At 40.9% G+C, this 21,987-nt stretch overlaps 1 protein-coding gene across 1 annotated transcript in view; it reads left to right on the top strand.

Annotated features, from left to right (window-relative positions):
- Positions 1–21,987, top strand: part of MICAL2 (microtubule associated monooxygenase, calponin and LIM domain containing 2) — a 183,195-nt gene that overhangs the window by 154,011 nt on the left and 7,197 nt on the right. Inside the window, exons 29-33 of the mRNA XM_089521194.1 lie at positions 418–515; positions 6,019–7,381; positions 13,273–13,367; positions 15,179–15,271; positions 16,841–16,934. Coding sequence (XP_089377320.1) covers positions 418–515; positions 6,019–7,381; positions 13,273–13,367; positions 15,179–15,271; positions 16,841–16,934 — 1,743 coding nt within the window. The remainder of the gene's footprint in view (positions 1–417; positions 516–6,018; positions 7,382–13,272; positions 13,368–15,178; positions 15,272–16,840; positions 16,935–21,987) is intronic.

Raw genomic sequence — 21,987 nt, forward strand, 5'->3', positions numbered from 1 at the left:
TTTATTTGAGTATCTCCCCAACAATTTGGATTTTTGTATTTTCCTCTGGAATGCACATTTAAGAATCAGTTTTAACCAAACTTGTTATTTAGACTTAGATTTACATTCTGAACATTTCTGTGCATGTCTGGGACTCAGTGGCAAATTTTGGCTTTTTTGTCTGGAAAATTGCTGGTTTGGGTCCATTTTTTTCATGGAGCATGGTACAAAACAAATTTTAAGGATTGCAGGTGCTATCACCCAGATCTTTGTTTCATTCAAATCATGTGTGATATCATCAACATCAGCTCAAGTAATGACAGGTTACACCCAAAACAGAGATCATGGCAGCATGATCAATGTTATCAGTTCTATTGGAAGGGGGAGGGCTAATGAGACATCATAACATTTTTTAAATGTTTGCTTTCCCTTTTGTAGCATTTCCTCTATTACACAACAAGAAAAATGGATCATCTTCCAAAGATATCTCTTTCAGCTTAAAAAACAATACTCAGGATGATTTCAGTAACACAGAGGTAGGTAGCCAAGGATTTTTAATAACACCCCTATAGTATTTTTTGTTGTTATGCTGCTTTAACAATTTAACCAACCACTTAATTCCACACACTATAAACTCTAGTACTTCTACTCCTCTTTCTAAAGACAGTATAGCCAACTGATTCTGCAGTGTTGTCTGGGAAGAACATCAGAGTGCCTGGAAAACCTCCAAGACTGCTTCTGAAATCCAGCTCTTTCATCTTTTTTTCAACAATAAAATTCTGTGGAAAGCCGGGATGATAGAAATCATTGATTGCAGAATCCATACCCTCTAACATTTCACAGTTGAAAACTGGGACACAGGTGTGGGCAAGGAATATCAGAGTGTGATCAAGATGCCAAACATTATTAATGAGGAAAAACACAAAAGTTAGAAATGGCTGCAACAGTTTTCTTTTCTAGTCTACAGCAGGGGTAGGCAACCTTTTTGAGCCGGGGGCCGGGTTGCTGTCCCTCAGACTACTGGGGGGCCGAAGCCAAAAATTTTGTCTCCAAACCGGGACAGATGTAGGACATTTTTCCAAATGTAGGATATATTTTTAAAATGGAGGACATGCGGAAAAAAGTTGCTGCTATTTTTAGGCATGATCAAAATGGAGGGCATTTTGGCATTATTCCTAGACAGATAGCAGAAATGTACTTCCCTTTCTGGCCAAACCACCCCCCTCTTCATTCCAAAACACACATGACAGCACATTTGAGCATTTCACGTGGCTTTATATAGCATGGGTTCTTGCAAATTTCATAGAATCATAAAATCATAGAGTCGGAAGAGACACAAGGGCCATCCAGTCCAACCCCCTGCCATGCAGGAACTCTCAATCAAAGCATCCCTGACAGAGACGCTTATTGCATAACCAAACCCTTTGGGTTTAATACTTAACATGGGGTAACATGGCTATGCATACTGAACATGTCAAGGTGGTTTAACAAGAAGTGAATTTGCCCTTGGTTAATAAGAATACAGAAAAGGGAAAATAAATGCACACAGATGGGGCCAAGAACCCACTCAACAACCACAACAACAATACACAGGGCAGGAAAATAAAAAGGCAGACACACAGATGGGGCCAAGAACCCACTCAACAACCACAACAACAATACACAGGGCAGGAAAATAAAAAGGCACACACACACAGATGGAGCCAAGAACCCACTCAACAACCACAACAACAATACACAGGGCAGGAAAATAAAAAGGCACACACAGATGGAGCCAAGAACCCACTCAACAACCACAACAACAATACACAGGGCAGGAAAATAAAAAGGCACACACACAGATGGAGCCAAAAATCCACTCAACAACCACAACAACAATACACAGGGCAGGAAAATAAAAAGGCACACACACAGATGGAGCCAAGAACCCACTCAACAACCACAACAACAATACACAGGGCAGGAAAATAAAAAGGCACACAGAGATGGGGCCAAGAACAATACAGGAGAGGAAGATACATGTTGGAAATGGCTACCTACCTCCTCCTTTTTCTTTTCATTTTCGGCGCCAAACAGCACCCGGAAATGGCCCTTTTCCCTCCCGCTCGCCCATAAGAGGCTTGAGCTCAGTGCTCCTCCTCTTTCTCCTCCTCCTCCTCCTCCTGGGAAGCCATACCTTCCTATTGGGACTGGCCAATGGTCAGCTGGGGCTGGAAACAGCCCCATCCCCAGCCTTTTCCTATTGGCCAGCCAGCCTCAGGGGAAGGAGCTGCTCTTTGTGAGCCCCCTGCGCGCGTGCGTGCGCACACACACAGCTCGGCAGGCAAGGAACTCCCAGGGGCTGTGGAGGCAGAGGAGGTGGGTGGATGGCTGGCCACATAAGCAGCCAAAGGCGCCGCCGCAGTTATGGCGGCGGCAGGACTGGCCTGGGGCCGGTCCGAAGACCTCAGCGGGCCTGATCCGGCCCGCGGGCCGTAGGTTGCCGATGCCTGGTCTACAGGAAAGGGCAAGATTCTGTACCCTTTTTCAGCTCCCCCCTGCTGAGTTAATTGAGTATAAACTATTTTTGCACTTTGAACTCAGTTTGCATCAGTCAAAGTAAACTGAGGTCAAAAAGGGAAAGCAAGAGGAGGAAAGAGAAACTGGAATACAGTTGGCCCTCCATTTTCGTGGAGGATCCATTCCGGACACACATACACCCTGCAAAAATGGAGGCTCATGCTTGTTCAAGCCCCATAGGCTTGAATGAAGCATGTGGCAAGGGTGCATGTGCACCATTGCAAATAACGGAGGTCTCCCCTCCACATATATTCAAGGTTGCGCTCACATTAGGAAGGGAGACTGTATTTTAAAAGCAGCTGAAAAAAATGGAATGGTTTAGGATTAATCAGGAGTCAGGACTGTCCCTGACAACTGGAGGTTATAGAAATCCAGAACAAGCAATACAATAAGCATTCATAGGTGCATTTATGTAAAGAAATAGCTTCCCTTCCATGGAAAGCTGAACTGCTTCTTTCCTCTTTGTGAAGAAGGAGTTTTTAATAAATGACCTATGTCTATCTTATCGTTCTGCTCTTGAACTGCTTTCAGTTTAAATTTTAATATATCCTTCTTGTGTTAAGCAATACCTCTCTATGGCACAGTATAGAGCACCAAAAAGAGGCACCTCCGTGGCGCTTCTCTTTGCTCCGCAGGAGCGCCACAGCAACGAAATTGCGCGTGCTGCTGCAGAGCAAAAAAGGAGCAACCGGAAGTGGCTCTTTTTTGCAGTGCCGCTGCAACGCTGCAAAGCGCCAGAGACGGTGCAGTGACATCACAGCTGCGCTGCTCTGTTTGGATGTGACGCAGCTGTGACATCATCATTATGCACCTGATGGGTGTGCCACAGATGCGGCGTGTCCTTGACATGTGAGGGTTGCCGGGCGTGTGGGCACTCCGCCCACCAGGCAACTCTTGCACATGACAAGGGCACCGCAAAGTCCTGTCAAAAGATTACATTTCCCAGTCTTCCCAAATATATTTAACTGCAGTTCCTATCATCCTCAACCTACACAACAGAGTGATGTCACACTCTACCCACTAATGAATGTGGGCAGCTGCCAAGCACACTTCTTCTGGTGGATAGTGTCTCTGGATAAAATACAGCAGATTTCAGTTATGTTCTGAGAAGCCTGGAACTCTTTGTTTTGCTTTAAAAAAACAGGCCATCCACACTGACACCTTGCAGATCTAACGTACTGAAAGCTAACGATCTAAGGCTGTAGAGTAACAAGGAATATCAGTCATTCTGTCACAAGGCTGGCTTTCATCCAGTTAGCCTATAAAAATAACATTGTCTTCTCTTGTTACTTAGAAAATCAACAAATAATGGATGGTAACGTTATTTTTTGTGTCTTACCACACAGCTCTGCGTGTGAAAAGTCCTATGAAATTTTTTGTTGTTTGTTATTAACTGCCCTTGAGTTGATCTCGACCCATGGCGACCCTGTGGATGAGACATCTCCAAGACTCCCTGTTCTCCACTGCTCTGCCTAGTTCCTGCAAAGTCATGCCTGTGATTTCCTTAATAGGAGCATGCAGCCTTCCTCTATTTCAAATTCCCATCACCTTTCCTAGCATTATTGTTTTTTCCAATGAGTCATGCCTTCTCATTATGTATCAGAAGTATGACTGTTAGTTTTGTCATGTTGGCTTCCATGGAGATTTTGTCATGTTGGCTTCCATGGAGTGCTCTAGGACCCATTTGTTTGGCTTTTTGGCTATCCATGGTATCCTCAGCACTCTTTTCCAGCACCGCATCTTAAATGAATTGATTTTCTTCCTAACTTCTTTCTTAACTGTCCAGCTGTCACATCCATACATAATAATGAAATACTAATATATAATGTGTTGGATCAAGCTTATCCATTGGGCAGTTCCATTCAGAATGCTTTCACAAGTGTAAAAGAGTGAGGAGGCCATCTTTGCTGATACCTCTTCCTCCTACAGCCTCCAGGATTACCTTGTTCATGGTTCCAGAGAGTTCTCCAGCCCTTTAGACCAGATTTTTAAAAATATAAGGAATGTAAAGGGGATTAACAAAGATCACCATTGTCTCCATTTTGCCAGTGGGATTGTTCTGCTAGAGTCTTTATGTCCATATGAGGCAGGTCTAGGATTTCTCCAAAAGGTCATAGATGAGAAAAGTGCTGGCCTCCAGATGATACTGGGCTGCAGCTCCCATTGTCCTGCAGTATTGACTATTGGATACAGATGATAGGAGTTGCACTCCAACAAACCATCTGGAGGCCCACACATCTCCCCTCAACATTTTATTTATTTAAGTTACTATTACTTGAATAAAAAAGCATTTTGCCTGTTGGTGGAAGGATACCAAGAAGGGAGCAAAAGTCTTTTGCAATTCTGTTTGTAGGCCATGAAAAACAGGTGTGTAACAGGAAGAAAAGTAACATTTTCATCATCATCATCATCTGCTGTTTCAGCTTCCATTTGACTAGCACATGCCATTTTCTTTTCCTCCAGATTGAAATGATGTTTTATCAAGATATAACATTGTTTGAGCCTAAATACTCTGAAGGCACGAGGTCCTGCCTGATCTGGGAAACTAAGCAGGGTCACCCTTGGTTAGTACTTGGATGGGAGACTTTCATCAGCAAAACCACCTCTGAGAATTCTTTGCCTAAGAAATCTCTGTGAAATTCATGGGATTGTCATAAGTTGACAAGAGATTTGAAGGCACACATGCCCATACCCACAAACCTTGTTTGAGAATATTACTTTAAAAAAAAAAGTATAAGATTGATACCATTAAATGGAAGCCAAGGAATCATTGGTGATTGTTGCTCTACACTCTCAAATTAACCCAATTCCATGAAAATTTGAAAAAAGAAATACAGTTTTGTTCTTCCTCAATTTGTCTTGAAGTTTTCATTTCAGAGCAGCCAGCTCCACCCAAAAACAAGGCTGTAGAACACCAGAGTCCAATTATTCCACTGCAGAATGCTTTCCCCCAAATATAGCTACATGAAACTATTAATTTTAAATTGATATATTTTAAATGTACATCTGGATTATTTTAATGTGCATTTGTTGTTTTAATCTTATGTTTATGTGTTTTAATCTATGAGTTTAAACAGTTTTATGTGTTTTATTATATATCGTATTTTAATCTATGTTGTACCCCACATTGAGTCTTGAGGAAAGGAGGGGGGTAAGAAATGTTGTTGTTGTTGCTTGTCTGCTAGGTCCATGTAATTATTTGTAACGTGAACACTCACAGACGTTTGAATACCAAAAATTTTTGAATGGCTTCCAGCAGGTATTTTTTTTCCAAAAAAGGAAAACAAAAACCTGCAGTAGTTATGTTGTGTTACTTTTCTACTTTTACTGGAATGTTTTTCAAAGTCTGTCCCTGTCTTGATGCTTATATAGGGATGGTGGACTTTTTTCATGCATTTATTTGAAAATATTCTTTAAATAGAAGTGTGGATGACAGCAAGGTTTTCCTCCAAAAATAATCATTTGATGCATTCCTTACAGCTGACATCTCTCAATGAGATTCCAGAAATTGCCAGAGGACATTTCAAGCCCCACAGCCCAGCATTTCAAATAAAAAGAAACACCACAGACACTCCTGGAGAAATCCCTTCCTATGTTCCTCATTTTTCCCTTTACAACTGCAGTGAAGGATATACATTGGCACATAGCAAATCATTTTCTCAGGCTGATCAGATTTCAACTCCATGTTCCCTTCTGAAACTTGGAGTAAAAGACTTTAGTACTCAAGACCAGCATTCAGGAAACCAAACTGTGAATAGTGAGCAACTGACCTCAAGGCTCTTTACAAAAAATTCAGATACATCTTCTGTAAACACTGATGAGGGGGATAAAACATCACAGTCCTCCAAGGAACAGCATGACAGACATTTAAACAAAGCTAAAAACAAGATAATGAGGAGGTTAACTCTTTCAATGGAGCAGCAGGCCAAGCTGCAAGCTATGAATGATGCTGGGACAAAAGTAGAACAGCAAGGTGATGGATTTCCAGAAGAGAAGAACACTGATTTTCATAGAGATGAGAACATATCAAAACAATCCTCTTGTGGTAGATATCTTAAGTTCTCAGATAACCACTTGCCAGCCTTCTGTCTTGAAAATAAACTTCCGAAGAATGTGGATAATTCTCCCAAAGAACACATGGCAACCCAGCCTAAATCACCACTGAGGCTAATTGCCAATGCTATAAAGAAATCCATTTTGGAACCTCTCATTTCTTCTCCAGAAACTCTGAAAAAGGGCCAGGACACATATGCCAAAGTTCCTTTGGAAAACACATTTTTCAATTTCCCTCAAACTCTTCTTGACTCCGTGAGTCTAGGAAATGGCAAGAATCATGGAGAACTTGATGTTCCAAAGGAGGGGCTCAGTATATCGAATAATGCAGGAAAAGGGCATGGATTTAGAGGTTCAGATATGTCTAACGTTCCCTGCAGTTCAGAAGAGGCATACTCACCTGATGCTTCTCCTGTTTACAGCATACAAACCAGCCCTTTTAAGAGTCTTCACAAAAATAAACATTCTTCTTATACCAATGTGGAGGATGTGCCAACACTCCTAGAAAGGTTTACCCTTAAAGAGAACCTCTGGGCATCTGCCACGGATGATTGGAATGCTCATAATGAGAAGAACATTAAGTATTCATCTCTAAAGCAGAGAAACAAAAGTGTGGATGCCTTTTCACATAATCCTGTTCAGAGAAATAATATGTGGAACCTGTTTAGTAACTTCAGAAATAAATTAGAGGAGAAAGTTAAGCCCCCATCTTCAATGCCAGCTGTGTCACCCTGTACCATCTTTGATGTTGATGAAGTATTAAATAATTCTTCCAAAGAAGAAAAAATTGGTAAGCAAAATGCTTTTTCTTTAAGGCATTGCCTTTCAAAACATCTATTTGTCATGAAGGTTTTCCTTACTGACTTTATTGTCTCGGAAAAATTCAATTCACTGAGCTATAATCTGCTGCTAAACTCTTGAGTACAGTGGTACCTCGGGATACGAAATACCCAGGTTACGAAATTTTCAGGATACGAAAAAATCCCATAGGGAATTATTGTTCCGCGTTACGAAAGTTTTTTCGGGTTACGAAAAAACTTTTGGTGCTTTTTTCGGCTTTTTCGCACCAAATCGCGGCTTTTCCCCATTAGCGCCTATGGGTTTTTCGGCTTACGAAGCCTTTCGGGTTACGAAAGCGGCCGCGGAACGAATTATTTTCGTAACCCGAGGCACCACTGTATAGCTTCCCTTGGAGTTCAGCAAAGTCAGCCTAACTGGCACTACAGTTAGAAGACAATTGTACCAGCTGTGAACAGTAATAGTTTGATAACAGTTAACCATGGTCTGTTAATATCCAAATTAGACTGCTTTACTGCCTTGTATGTGAAATTACTTCTGAATATGGTTTTGAAATGGCAGTTAGTTGAGAATGCAGCTGTTCTATAACATTTAGAACTTTTTCACATGGGGAAAACTGGAAGGTTAAACTGGTCACAATGCAGGGTCATCCAGGGCATAAGGGACAATTGCTTTTCAGATGACACTGCGCACAAACCAGTCAGACTCCAGACAGAAAGAATGGTGAATCCAGGAATAAGCATTTTCACAAAAATACCGTGTTTTCATCTCCAGTTCATTTGCGAATTCGCTCTCTTCTTGTAATTGCAGCAGTCTGAAAACCATGTCCCCGATTCTCTCTTTTCCCAGATTTCCCAGGGTTCCTTGCTATGCCAAGGAGAGGAGGCAGCCTTGTTCTTAAAAGGATAAACACACACACATACACCCCTCTTTCCCTCATGCGGCTGGTCTCCTCCCCAGCAGTAGGGAACAACTGGTTGGAGAGCAAGAGAGAGGACATTTTGAAATTCCTCCTGTACTGGAGGGAGAAATAGAGGATATGTCCTGGAAAAGGAGGGCATCTGGGAGTTTCAGCCCTTGCTGAAATCAGGCAAGTTTATGGACAAGCCACCTCCTGTTTCTCTCGTGTGTGTGTGTGTCTCTGTGTGTGTGGTTTTAGGGGAGTTTGCAAAGAGAAACCTCAGCCTGCCTTCTTCTGAAACAGCTTCTCAGGCAAAGAGGATTTTCCTTCCCAGATTCCCTTCCTTCTCTGGAATATGTGTGTGTATGCACTTGTTGAAATGACAGCTTAGACAATGTGCAAAAAAGTTATTTCCAAGCTAGCAAGAGGGATTTGTCTTCATCCGTATGGAAACCAAATTCGCTTTCGACCCACTTTCTTGCCTAAGTAATGTGCTTTTAACTCCTTGTTGTGCTCTGTGTGTGATAAGCATTAGCAAATTTGCTTGCTTTTCTGGGATGCCAGCACTTTAATCGTTTTTGGGATGGAAGCACATAGGTCCCCGTGTGAAAAAGTCCCCAGTAGACTGCTCACTGAAACCAATCAGCAAGAATATATTTTGCCCATACTTTCATGAGCTCCTGTCCCTCTGCGAACACAGTTCTACCATATACCGGTCATTACATTGTAAAGTTTTCAAAAGACAGAGCTAAAAGAGAGGTGGTGGGGGGAACAGATAAGGATCTGGAGATACTTGGTTGAAAGCCATATTTAGATAGTTGAGAGACTGCTGGTTATTTCTTTTAAAATGCTTCAGCATGGCTAGGTCAAAGCATTTTGCTGCCTGGGGCTACCCAAATTAAAGTGCACAGTTCCCACATTATAGCCCAGCATATGTTGCCCTTTCAGGATATCCAAAATCTGTTTCCTGAGGCAGCTGCTTTACTCTTCCCAATGGTAGACTTAATCTAGTGCCTCAGTGGCTTTGAGCACAGAAGAGTTTTGAAAAAATTTCTGCGCATTCAAATAAAACACAGTGTTTTTCACACTAAAACGTGAAAAGTGAAAGCAGCGCTGTAGCTATGGGAAATGAAGGCAAAATGAGGGCATTGTCCCTCCCACCCAGTAACTCTGCCCTTCCCATGAAATTTTCTTTCAGTCCCCAAATTTCAAGCAGTTTGGTAACTTTTAAAACACCAGTTGAGCATTAAGAAGTACAATTTAGGCAGCCAAAGAAAAGGGCAGGCACAGTTACAAAAGGATGCAAACACAGCAAAGAATAATAGGTATGAACTGTTGTGAATGTCTCACACTCTGTGATGCTGGAAATCTGGGGATTGAATGAAAATGTCATTGGTGAGCAGAATTCTTCCTTCGAGGGGCAATATGCTCAACAACAACAACAACAACAACAACCAGTTGCTATACCCCTGCGTATAGATTATAATCAGACTCAGGATATGAATTTCAGCATGTTTATATAAAATCTATGGTCTCACTTTGGTTTGTGAATGTGTTCTTTTACTGCAGCTGAGAATAAGAAGATGCTCTTGTTAACACGTTTTTGCTCTGTATGTTCATAATTCATCATTTCACAGTTCAATGACTTATATAGCCCCCTGGCCTTAAATTTTTTCAGTGGGAAGTGAGTCATGGCATTAAGCTGCACAGTTGGCTTCACACCAGCCAAACTGGCTCTTCCACACTGTGGTTATGTAGGATTCTCAGCAGTTCTGCATCAGCATAACATTTTAGCCATCTATCCCTAGCTAGAGGAGATTTGCTGAATCCCTAGTTGAATGGTTGGTCAATACGTATGTAAATCCCATAAATTCAGTCTGTCTTCTGTTGTTGAAACTACCTACAGAATTCAAGCTCTTATAGGGAATGTCCTAAGTTGTTGTTTTTCCTCCCTTCATCTCCCAAGAGGGCAAAGGGATGAAACCCCTTGGGTAATAAACTTGCCACTCAGCTTCAAAGGGTCAAAAATGTTTTTTGGTATATATTATCATCATGGATTCAGCAATTCCAGGATGTGATCTGAGTTGGGAAGGGGACTGGATTGGGAGTGTGTGTGTGTGTGTGTGTGAGAGAGAGAGAGAGAGAGAGAGAGAGCATGCACCCCCCCCACACACCATCCCTAAGGCATAATTGGTTAGTTAAAAGGGTCTTTCTTATGTTAATTTTATGGGAACCATTATGGTGACTACAATATTAATGTGGCAGGAACTATTTCTTTCAAACCAGGGGTGCCAAGATTCTTAGAGTCCTGCAGGAAAATCACAGTGGTTCCAGTACTCTCAAAGTAACAGCCATTTTTAATATAGGCACAATAAGACTATTGTTGTTATCTGAGGTTGGGCATGGGCTGCATGGAGTTGTTCTTTGTGCAGTTAAAACGATGGTCTGTAGTTTTTCCTGGGATATATCTGTGGTTTGAACCTATACCATGTTGAAGTGCATTCTTCCTGCAAAGATTAGTCTTCCTGGTCATAGTTCCAGCCAACCATTTCCTCCAAACAGGGCATCCCAACCCCAACCAGTTGAGGCAACTGATATGAATGCAATTGGAGTGGTGAACCTAGTCTGGTTTGTAGTACAAATATTAAAGAAGCTATCCAAGGTAGTTAGCAATGGGGTTCAGCACTACAGAAACCTTTTTACAGTTCAGGCTAAAAGTCTGAAGGAATTTTCTGGTCTGCTAATGCTACAGCCATAGGCCTCCAGTTCCCTCAGCTCAGTAGATATGGGATACCTTGCCCCTGCTTGCTTGACCTTATTGACTATTCTATTTTATGAATAAAATAAATGTTACCCTAATTGAAAATGGCTGGTGCTGTTAAAATTTACTTTCTCCTGTAAAGGAGGGAACATGGAATTTCAGAGGATGTCTTCTCCCATAGGTTCCTTTGCACATGATGCACATTGATATTTCCCTTAATATTCACTATCAAATTCTTCAGGTATTCTGAAAGTGAGTAGAATAAATGTATAATAGTAGAGGAAGTATGTTAGACCCATTACCTCTTCTTGTTTCTGTTGCTTTCTACACACAGAAGACCACTTTCTGATTTTTCCAATATTTGAAAGTGGGGAGGGATCAATCTTTTAATTTAAAAAAATCAAAATATTTTCAACTCAGCAGCATGAGATAAAGCCAAGACTTAAGCCATGTGATAGTCATCCTCCACCATTTAGTTGAAGCCACAGCTCAGTAAATAAAGAAGGGACTTTAAATGTTGCAAAAGGAGTTAAGTGATCTCTTGTTATAGTTTTAATGGGAAAGATATAAAGGAAGTGCATAATTTCTGAGAAGAAAGACTGCGTGAAGAAAAAAAGACAAGATTTGTTCAGAGGGGATTTGTTTTTGCTTTCCTGTGAGGCTGAGAGTATGTGACTAGTCCATGTTCCCTTAGTGAGTTTTGCCAGCTAAGAAGGGAGTCAAACCATTGGCCTGTTACAGACTGCCAAAATAAAGCTGCTTCGGGTCTCTTTGGAGGCATGCTATTTAAATGATGCATGGGTCCTAAGAGTCCAGAGGTTGTGCCAAAGCCACACTCCATTCATAAACACTGGAGTGCAGCTTTGGTGCAGCTTCCGGATTCTTAGGATGCATGCATCATTTAAACAGCACACCTCCAAAGAGACCCGAAGCAGCTTTATTTTGGCAGTCTGTAACAGGCCTTAGTCTCCAGAGTTGTAGTCCAACACTCAGACCATACACTATGGTGACTCCCAGATGCATATGCTTCGCTCTAATAAATGTATTCACAAAGCCGATCAGCCTTTCTCAAGCATTCTACCCTAGAGGAACCTGTTATATCTACAGCTTTAAAAATGTTTATTTTTTTCAATCACAATCTCTTGTGGAACCCTTGTGATCTCTTGTGAAGCTCTAGGGTTCCAGGGAACCCTGGTTTAGAAATGGGGGAGATGATTACAGTTACCTGGTTTGATATTAAGTAAGAAGTCCTCAGTCATCTGAAATAGCATTTGCCAGTCCAAGTGTTAATAATTAATCCTTCAGCATGTTAAGCGTACCATCCGTTGTTCATGGTATCTGTTTTGTTTTCTTAGAAAGGAGAAGGATATGAATTAGGCATATTAGTTGTCAAATGGAAATGTTTCATGGTCATTAAAGCATTACTTCAAACAGGGCAGAACCAAAATTTTAGGAACAAAAATGCAAATTAGTTGGAAAATGGGTTTCTTCCAGAAAACAGGTTTCCCCATTCCAGGGAGGTTTTGCGGAAGAATGCATTGTCTCATTGTGTGTCTTTACATACAACTTTTATTGTTCAGCGGCGTGATAATCTGGAGAGAAAGAAAATATAAGTGACATTTGTTTAGAGGCTAATTAATGAAATATTTATGTTGCATGAGGCTGTACGATAAAACTGCCTTCGTGAAGCCCATTTGCTTCTGATTATATTTGTTACTTTTTTATATGACCAGACATTCTGACGCCAGCTATTTTACACTGAGCAGATGTCACAGAGTAAAAATGGGTGCCAGATGCTACAAGCCACATAAGGGTAATTTGTTTAAGAGCTGGCGCAGACTTTGGGCATTCAATTACACTGCATGGTGACTCTCAGACCATCATTTAGATAACGTGGCTAACTTCAGATATGCATTTTAATAGCAGACCTGATTTTTGAATGCAGGCTGAGCCATTGTGCAAGGGAAATAGGAAATAATGGCTTTGTCACATAAAACCTGATATGTTTTGTGGGGAAAGGGATGGCCACAGAGTTGCCAAGCAGTGAAGCCCTTGAAAGGTAGCCAAAAACATAAGTAATATAATTATCCAGTTTTCCAAATTGCTGTTATATATAGCCTTTCCAAGCTATGGGCAGGTGCAGTTGTACACATTGATGGTGATCTTTCAAAGACCAGGAAGAGAATGCTGTTCACATCCTTGATTGTTGCTCTTCTCTTAGGTTCTGAATATCTACCTGTCAGAAAACAAATAACCGACTACTCTTCTTCATCCTCTGATGGTGAATTAGAATACAAGCCTTCACTGTCATTCAAGGTAACTTTTTCGATACTATCTTCCTCCGCTCCTTCTGATTTGCAAGATATTTAAAATTATTTATGTATGTATTCATATGATTTACTTGATTTATATCCCACCTTTCTCTCAGTTGGGGACCCAAGATTGCTGACAATGTGAGTTAAAACAAAATACAGTTGAAACAATAAAAAAGTTTTAAAACAATTGAACAAAAAAATCATACTTAAAACATCAGTTTAAAACAATTTTAAAGGCTGTTGAAATACAGTAATAATGGTAAAAATACAAATACAAATTAAATTAAAATACCTTTTAGACCAGACAAACGCTCAAAGGCCTGGGTAAACAGAAAGGTCTTCACATGTTGGCAAAAATAGAGCAAGGAGGGGTAATCTAGCTTCCCATGGAAAGGAATTCCACAGTCTGGGAGCAAACATCAAGAAGACTCTCATAACTGCATTATGAGAGGGCATTTTCCATCGTCGCCCCCAGACTGTGGAACGGCCTGCCGGATGAGATCCATCTGCTTACATCCTTAGACAGCTTTAAAAAGGCTGTTAAGACAAATCTCTTCTGGCAGGCCTTCCCAGAATAGAGAACCCAGCCTCAGAAAAATGTCTGGGAATAAGATACTGCCGCTCCCATTGATGGTTGGCTGATGTGATGTTGTTGACCTTCTGGTCAGTTTTTAACTTGTATGTTTTTTGTTTGTTGGTTTGTTTGTTTTTAATTCTGCATTGGATTTAATACTTTTTTAAGGAGGGGAGGGCACCAGGGATTTTATATGTGCTGTATTTTTAACTTTGTTAGCCGCCCCGATTGTTCTCAGAGGGGCGGGATACAAATAAATTATTATTATTATTATTATTATTATTATTATTATTATTATTAAAATGAACATGCTGTATGAGTACCATCATCCTGTCCAACACTGGCCAAACTGTCTGGGGACGGTGAGAATTGTTGTCTACTACCTCCCTTGTGTGCTGGTTTGAACTACACTGTATTATAGTTCTAATCTTCCCCAGGGCTGGCACAAGTGGCCAGGATTTTAATACAACCAATTTAATCAGACAAGGTAAGATTGATGCATGGCATAACACATTCCCCAGCACACCTGAAGAAAGGTGATGAAGTATTCCTCAAAGAGAAAGTATTCTGCACATTCTCTGGGGCACTTTAACCTTGAATACTTTTAATCATTTTTGAAAAGCCTTTTGTTCTCTCTGGAAAGGGAACTTCTTACATAACAAGAGTTACACAAAGTCATCAGTGCATTGATGCACAGGTGTTGTTAAGAGTGATTGGGTGATAGAGATGGAAACTTTGGGACTAACTGGATTACCAGCCATCCCACCACACATGGTGAGTTGCCATCCCATGAAATTAATTCAAAAATGTGTATTTCTACCCTTTTTGCATTTTACATTAAAATATCCACTCTCTGTTAATGCACAATGGACCAAATTGTCCTTATTACCTCTGCAAATATAATAAGTAGGTCAAGGAAGTCTTGAATGGCAACTCTGTACTTCCCAAATGTTTACTTTTTGGTCATTAAGATAATTTATCTAAGGTTTATAAATGTGCAGATTCATCATCACTGATGGAGTATTACCGTTGCCTTTATCGATTGAAAATGCTAATGCCTAGCTGAAATTACAGCAAGGTCCCTATTGATGAGGACAAATGGCTTGGAATGTGCCTAGCCTACACAGCGAAAAACTACTTAAACATCCACATTAAAGGAAAAGTCTATGAAAAGCTGTGGTTAAGTACGAAGTATTGATTGCTTGTGTGTGTGTGTGATTTTTTGTTTATTTTTCTAGACAAAAAGATCTCTGAGAAGAAACAGAAAGCGGGAAAAGGAAACCAAGCAACTGGTTAAACAAGAAGAACTAAAAAGACTTCATAAAGCACAGGTAATCAGGTGTCTCTCTCCATAAAACAAATGGCTTAGCCCTGACCAAATATATTGAGTGCTAAGGTTTGCTAAAGCAGATCTTTGGTAAGTGGAAAGAACCAAAATGTCATTGATGGGAATTCATTCAAAACTTCATGTATTCCTTGCTTGAATGTATTTCACTCAAGACCATTCCAGACATAAATTGTTTTAAGTGATGTAAAGTTTATTTTCTAACCTTATAGAAATCACTTTAGATTGTATCTGATCATTGGTCCATCTAGCCCCATATTGTTGGTGGCTATCCAAGGTTTCAGGCAAGATTCTTTCCTAGCCTAATGGGAGTTGACCCTCATCCAATTATTAATTAAGCCTGACCTTTTTTGCTATTGAAATCAGTTTAGATCAGTGGGTTTATTATATCCCATTCTCTTTCATGTGTTTGTAATTCTTTTGCTTATTGTGCTGTCAGACTGGATAGGATTGGAATAATTATCATTGCTGTACAATACCAAGTAACACTTTTCCAGATTTCTTTGATGCAGTGCATACCCTAAAATAATGATTCTGTTTGATCTTGGAAGCAAAGCTGGGTCAGCTGTGGTTAGCACTTGGATGGGAGATTGTCAATGAATAACTAGTGCTGTAGCCTATATATCAGAGGAACTAACTGGCAGAACCAGCTCTGCGTACTCCTTGCCTAAGAAAACCCTATGAAATTAATGGGGTCACTATAAGTCGACAAGCAATTTGAAGGGACATATACAGATACTCTGGCAGTACTGGCTAATGCAGGCACATTTATAAATCACCATACAATTTCTTGCTCTTTCTTTTCCTCCCAGAATCATGTACACATGTGCCAGATGGAGCCATTTAGATGTGCACACATGTTTGGTAGATGATTATGTGGGGAGAATGTGGAGGGCCCAAACTCCTGCTCTTAAACCCATGTATCTCCATTTTCCCTGGGTTCCATTCACTTGTCACAGTTTAAGCATTATAATTCCATTTGAAAAACCATAGTTCCATCCTAGGAAATCCTAGGATCTGTAGGGAGGGCTTAGCCAGAGAGCTCCAATACCTCACCAAACTACAAACCAAAGATTCTGCAGGATGCTGCCAGGGCAAGATTATACAGTATAGCAATAAAATTGTGCAGCATGAAAGGGAACCAGGCAGGATCCTTCATGGGAATCATTTTTTAAAGTACAAAAACACCTTCCTGATATGTGAAGTTGAAGGCTTTCATGGCCAGCATCCATAGATTTTTGTGGGTTTTTTGGGCTATGTGGTCATGTTCCAGAAGAGTTTCTTCCTGACGTTTCACCAGCATCTGTGGCTGGCATCTTCCTGATACTCTGGGAGAGCCACTTGCCCTCTGAGAAGATAATGCTGGGTAAGATGGACTAAGGTGGCACCTTCATAGGTTCACAAAATTTGGAAAGTTTTGTTTCGCACAATAATTCCCCTAATCCCTTGAGCAACGAATTGGGGGAATTGTATTTCCCAAAGAGGAATACTTCCAAGCTCTGGGTACTCTTTTAGTAAATGTATTTGTTTAACAAATACATATTCATCTGTTTAGGCTATCCAGAGACTGCTTGAAGAAGTGGAGGAGAAGCAACGGGCTCTGGAGGTGTATGGTGTTCAGATAGAGAGGGAACTACGGGGAGAAGCAGGTAAACAGAGTGTGAAATCTGTGAATAATTGAAGAGTATGTTTGCTTCCTAAAGTTGTTAGAAATGGTTTCATTGAATTAGACTTTCTGTTCAGTACTTGAGGTCTGCCCTACTGTCCCCAGCCTTTTTCATATAGTCCAATATTTCACAAATGAAAACTGAGACATGTGTGTGAGCAAGCAACATCAGAGTGTGGTCAAGACGCCAAAATTAATGTGGAAGAACATACAAGCTAGGAGGTAGGCTACAGCAGTTTGGTTTTGCTTGACTCTACAGGGAAATACAAGACCCCACCTATTCCTTCACCCTGTCCTGCTGAGCTAATTGAGTGCAGGCTACTTTATTTTACAGCAAATGAAATAATCTGGGGACAACGGGCAAGTTAGAGGAGGAGTGGGAAACTGGGATGCTTTTAAAACAGCTTAAAAAGTGGAATAATAGAGTTTTAATCAGGACTATCCTTTCCAAACTGGGACAGCTGTAAGGCATGCTTTTTGCCTCTGTGGCTGCTTTTGGGAATTTTAGAAACTGTCATAATATGAAGGAGCAATAATCCCAAAGAACCAGAAACTGAATACAAGGCTGTTACAGATATAGGACAAAATATGACTTTCCAGACTGGCAAATCCCTGCTTTACAAACCATCCTGAAGAAAAGAATTAGTGATAGGCAGAGACTACTGCTCCCAGCACCCACAGCCAGCATGGTTACTGGGGATTCTAGGAGTTGTTACCTAAAAAGTAAACTCTGCTGATAAACTGGCACCTTACAGAATGTGCCTCATGTCACACCCATGCCTATCTGTCATAGCAATTCCCAAGTACATTTTCCTTTAGCTTGGTTTTGGGGAGTGGGCTGGGGAAGAGGACAGGCACTTTGGATGTTCTTGTCAAAGACCACAGACACTTGGAAGTTAACAACAACAAAAAAGCCCCTCTGGAAATAGTTTAAGAACACAAATAGTAGCTTTGTAATTCTGCTCCCACTTCTTCCCACAAGTTTTTGGAAAGAAAGTCCCTTTTAAAACAGCATAACCATATGTCTCTATATTAAAAGAGAGAGAAAGAATATGTGAGGAAACAAGGGAGGAGGTGAAAATAGAGATAGAAGCAGTCACACAGAGAGAAAAAGAATTCCAAATAAAATTCTTAATTTAATTAATTTAACATAGCTTGTTTCAGATTATCTGCTTAAGCAAAGCCATGGGTTTGAAAGTATGTACAGAATTCCTTGATAGATGATAGTCAGAGGGAGGGGGACACTTGTCTACATCAACCAGAATACTCTGGGCTGCTCCTGGAGTATTCTGGCACTGGAACTGCCCTGGATTCCCCCATTAATCTCCATGCTCTGCAGTGACACTAGGCGGCTGTCTACACACACATCTCACTGTGCCACCTGGCACCACTGCTGCTGCAAGTCACTCCTTGTGAGGTCAGAAAAGTGGAATCCAGTGTCAATAACATGGCTGGGTGCCCTCCTTGTGACATCAGAGGGAACGCCTCATGCCAGCAGTGATGGTGCCAGGTGGCACAATGGGAAAAGAGAGTAAACAGAGGCCTCCACCTCAACATTAGGAAGAACTTCCTGACAGTAAGGGCTGTCTGACAGTGGAACACACTCCCTCGGAGTGTAGTGGAATCTCCTTCCTTGGAGGTCTTTAAACAGAGGCTAGATGGCCATCTGTCAGGGATGATTTGATTTGGATTTCCTGCATGGCAGGGGGTTGGACTAGATGGCCCTTGCGGTCTCTTCCAATTCTATGATTCTATGATGTTGCTATGGAGTGCTCCAAATGTTTTTGCAAAATCTGGAGCAAAAGGTGAGTTTTTAAACACTGTTTTAGGCAGGGATTGGGTGGATTCAGCGTGGAACTAGTTTCACAACAGTCCACACTTGAATCGAAGATTTGTCCCTGCATTATGTAGACAGATAACATAAGGATAGGGGGGAAACCAGTTTCATTAGCCCATGTAGACATGTCATTAGGGTGGATCTTGGCCTTTGATAGGTATTATTAGGAAGATGAGGAGGAATGATGAAACTCAGACTTATATAGGAATTTTATAGGAATCTGAGTTGAGTAAAAACTTTAGCAGTGGCTGACTAATGTTTTGTCCAGTAGCAGAGTACTCTCCATTCTTGATGTCAGTAAATCAGCCAGCAAATCAGGCTGGGACTACCTTCATAAGAAACCTATGCTTACATCTCAAAAGAGCCACTTAGGGGCTCAATAGATGGCCACTTCTTCAGCGCAGCACATGTATGTGCTACACCGAAGATGCAGTGTGACGCTGCCCACCATCTGGTCAGGCAGGTGGTGTGGGGGTGGTGTGAGGGTTGAGTTGGGGTGGCTGGCGTGCATACACCACACCCCCACACTGCCCCCACACAGGTGTACAATGCCGGTCTGTACGACCCCATAGTCTAAAACAGCCGGGCTGTTATTTAAAAAGGAAGGAAGGAAAATGTTCTCAGGTTATGGATATGTCTTGGAAAACAGCAGCAACAGGAAACAAGCCATTTCCGGTTTTCTTGCATGGCAGCAAGTTACCAGTTGCTACAGACTGTCTCTGGCGAGGAACTGTGAACTCTCAGATATGGCTGAATTACAGTTTCCAGCATCCCTTATTGTAATGTTGGCTTGGACTGAACAGAGTTGTAATGCAACAGTGTGAGGGCCACAGCTGCCCACCCCTACTGCAATGCTGCACTGGAATATAGGGGCCTATCTCAAAAGGTTAAACTTTCATCGGAACCCCTAAAGCCAAATTATGTATTTGAACCCGCTTTGCACAACAAAATATCAATTTTATGGAAGTGAACTGTGAGTAAGATACAGAGACAAGTAATGTGACAAGGAGCTCTGACCTCGTACAGGATGGTAAGCCCAACTGAGCTCAGTAGGATTCCTTCTGAGTCAATCTATGCAGAATGGCTTTACAACTTATGTCCACCTCTTTTATCACTAAGATGACCAGATGGAAAAGAAAACAAGACTCCTATACTTGGCTTAGATAGTTGTATAAGACTTAACAAAGCTACACCTGCTGCAAGTTCCTTTTCTGGACAATGACTATGCAGTAGTTTGCACTCCATGAATTCAATGGGAAGGGGCTGTTAAGGAAAATGCAACATGGGACATACAGTAATAGAAATAAAATATGTATGTGAAAGTCATAATGACTAAGCAAGAACAATTAAGAAGCTAACAGGTGAAAAAGCTAATGTAATTTAGAAGTCTTGAAAGTCAAGGACAGAATTATAGAATGTACAATTGGAAACACCTGAGATTCATTAAGTGTACAAGGTAAAATGATGAAATACTTGGGTTGGTCTTAAGTGTGGGTTGAACTATGTGAACCAATCAAAATGAGTGTACACACCCACTGGGTGGAAACTGACTAGTGGGTGGTGATTAACAATGGCTATAATAATTGCAATTTTTGCCAATGTTTTTTGTTGGGTAGTTGGAGTAGTTTGGAGATATTGTGGAGTATTGGAGATTGTAGAGATTGTGATTTGTAGGGCATATAGTATTTGTATGTAGTAGAATAAAGTAGATCTTTTATATAAGACTACTGAGTTGTCTGGTGTCTTGAGTGAAGATACAAGAGCCAGCAGAATCCTGGAGAAGTTTGGAGACATCTGAGGAAGAAGAGTGAGAAGGCTTGGAGAGTTTGTCAGGGTCTTCAGCCTATTCTCTGAAACTCTGCTGCTTTGAAGAAAAGCATTAACCACTGATCAAAGCTGGTCAGCTCTGCTGCATAACAAGGTGGTGAGTTAGAGCCAGAGGTGAAGAGCTACAACTCCCATCATCCCTGACAGGGGCAAGAGAGGAGGGAGTTTAGCCTTGAGTTTCCCTGTAGATTCAGGTGAAAGCTAAGACTGAATCTCCTTGTTGCCTTCCTTGTTGTTGATCATGTAATTCTTTTTATTATTAAGGTTAGCAATTCCCTCTTTGTATTGATTGGTAGACTGCTACAGATGCTGGCCTTCTAGAGTGGGAGTGATTACTCCTCCTCTGTAACTCTCACATGCAGAATTTTTCACAGATTCTGCAAACTACCCCTAAAATATCTTAATTTGGATTCTGCAAACTACCCCTAAAATTTCTTATAATAATATTTAAGTTGTTAATGTATAAATCCAGCTGTTACTGTTCAATTCATTCAGCACCTTTAAAAAAATAATGTTCATTATTGCTTAATGAATGACCAGTTCTTATTAGGTTAAGCTGTACTTAAACAGGGCTGTGCTTATGGAGTTCAAGTGATTTAATAGGTATTATTACGGTAATTAGAAAATCATCACAGTTAAGCAATATTATTGAGCTGCAAAGGTTCTGAATAACCAAATTTAGAGACAGGCCTGCAAATACTAGTCTTCCATGACATTAATGGAACTCCCCTCTAATAATTGTGGGAGTGCAGAATGAAAGGCGCTTTTGTTAGTGGCAGTTATTCATTAACTACTGGGCTGAATAAGGAGAGTGAGCATGGGAGAGGAGGCAAAACAAAGTGCTCCAAAGGCAATGAGCAAAATGTGGCTCTGGGGATTTCACCACCGGAGCAACAACTGTACCTGCGTTCAAAGGATCAAGAATCATCTCTGGGCTGTGAATAATGTTAACTATGATTGGTCTATAAATATGTTTAATGCTAAGTTTATTTTCTGTTGTGTGCCTCTTTTTTAAAAAAAACCCACACACACACAATTCAGAACAGCTTACACCATATCTCTCTGCTTGGACATTGCTTTGAAGTCCTTAGCTACAATAGTGCTACAATATTCACAAATTTCTTCTTTTCTCTCTCTTGCTTTCTCTGTATATGTATGTGTGTGTGTGTGTGCGCGTGCGCGCATGCACACGTACATGCAAACACACACACATTTATGCAAACAAATTAGCTGTACAGCTGACAAGTTTGTTTGGGATCCCAGCAGTTAATCATTAATAATATATATTTCTTACAGTGATTAACAAACAGAATTACTGTATATACACGAATTTACAAAATGTTGCCGCTTATACCTTCTTCACCTGTTGTTG

The sequence above is a fragment of the Sceloporus occidentalis genome, unplaced genomic scaffold (assembly GCF_023333645.1).
Source record: "Sceloporus occidentalis isolate IW3139 unplaced genomic scaffold, rSceOcc1.0.p SCAF_4, whole genome shotgun sequence".
In the NCBI taxonomy this organism is placed as follows: Eukaryota; Metazoa; Chordata; class Lepidosauria; order Squamata; family Phrynosomatidae; genus Sceloporus; species Sceloporus occidentalis.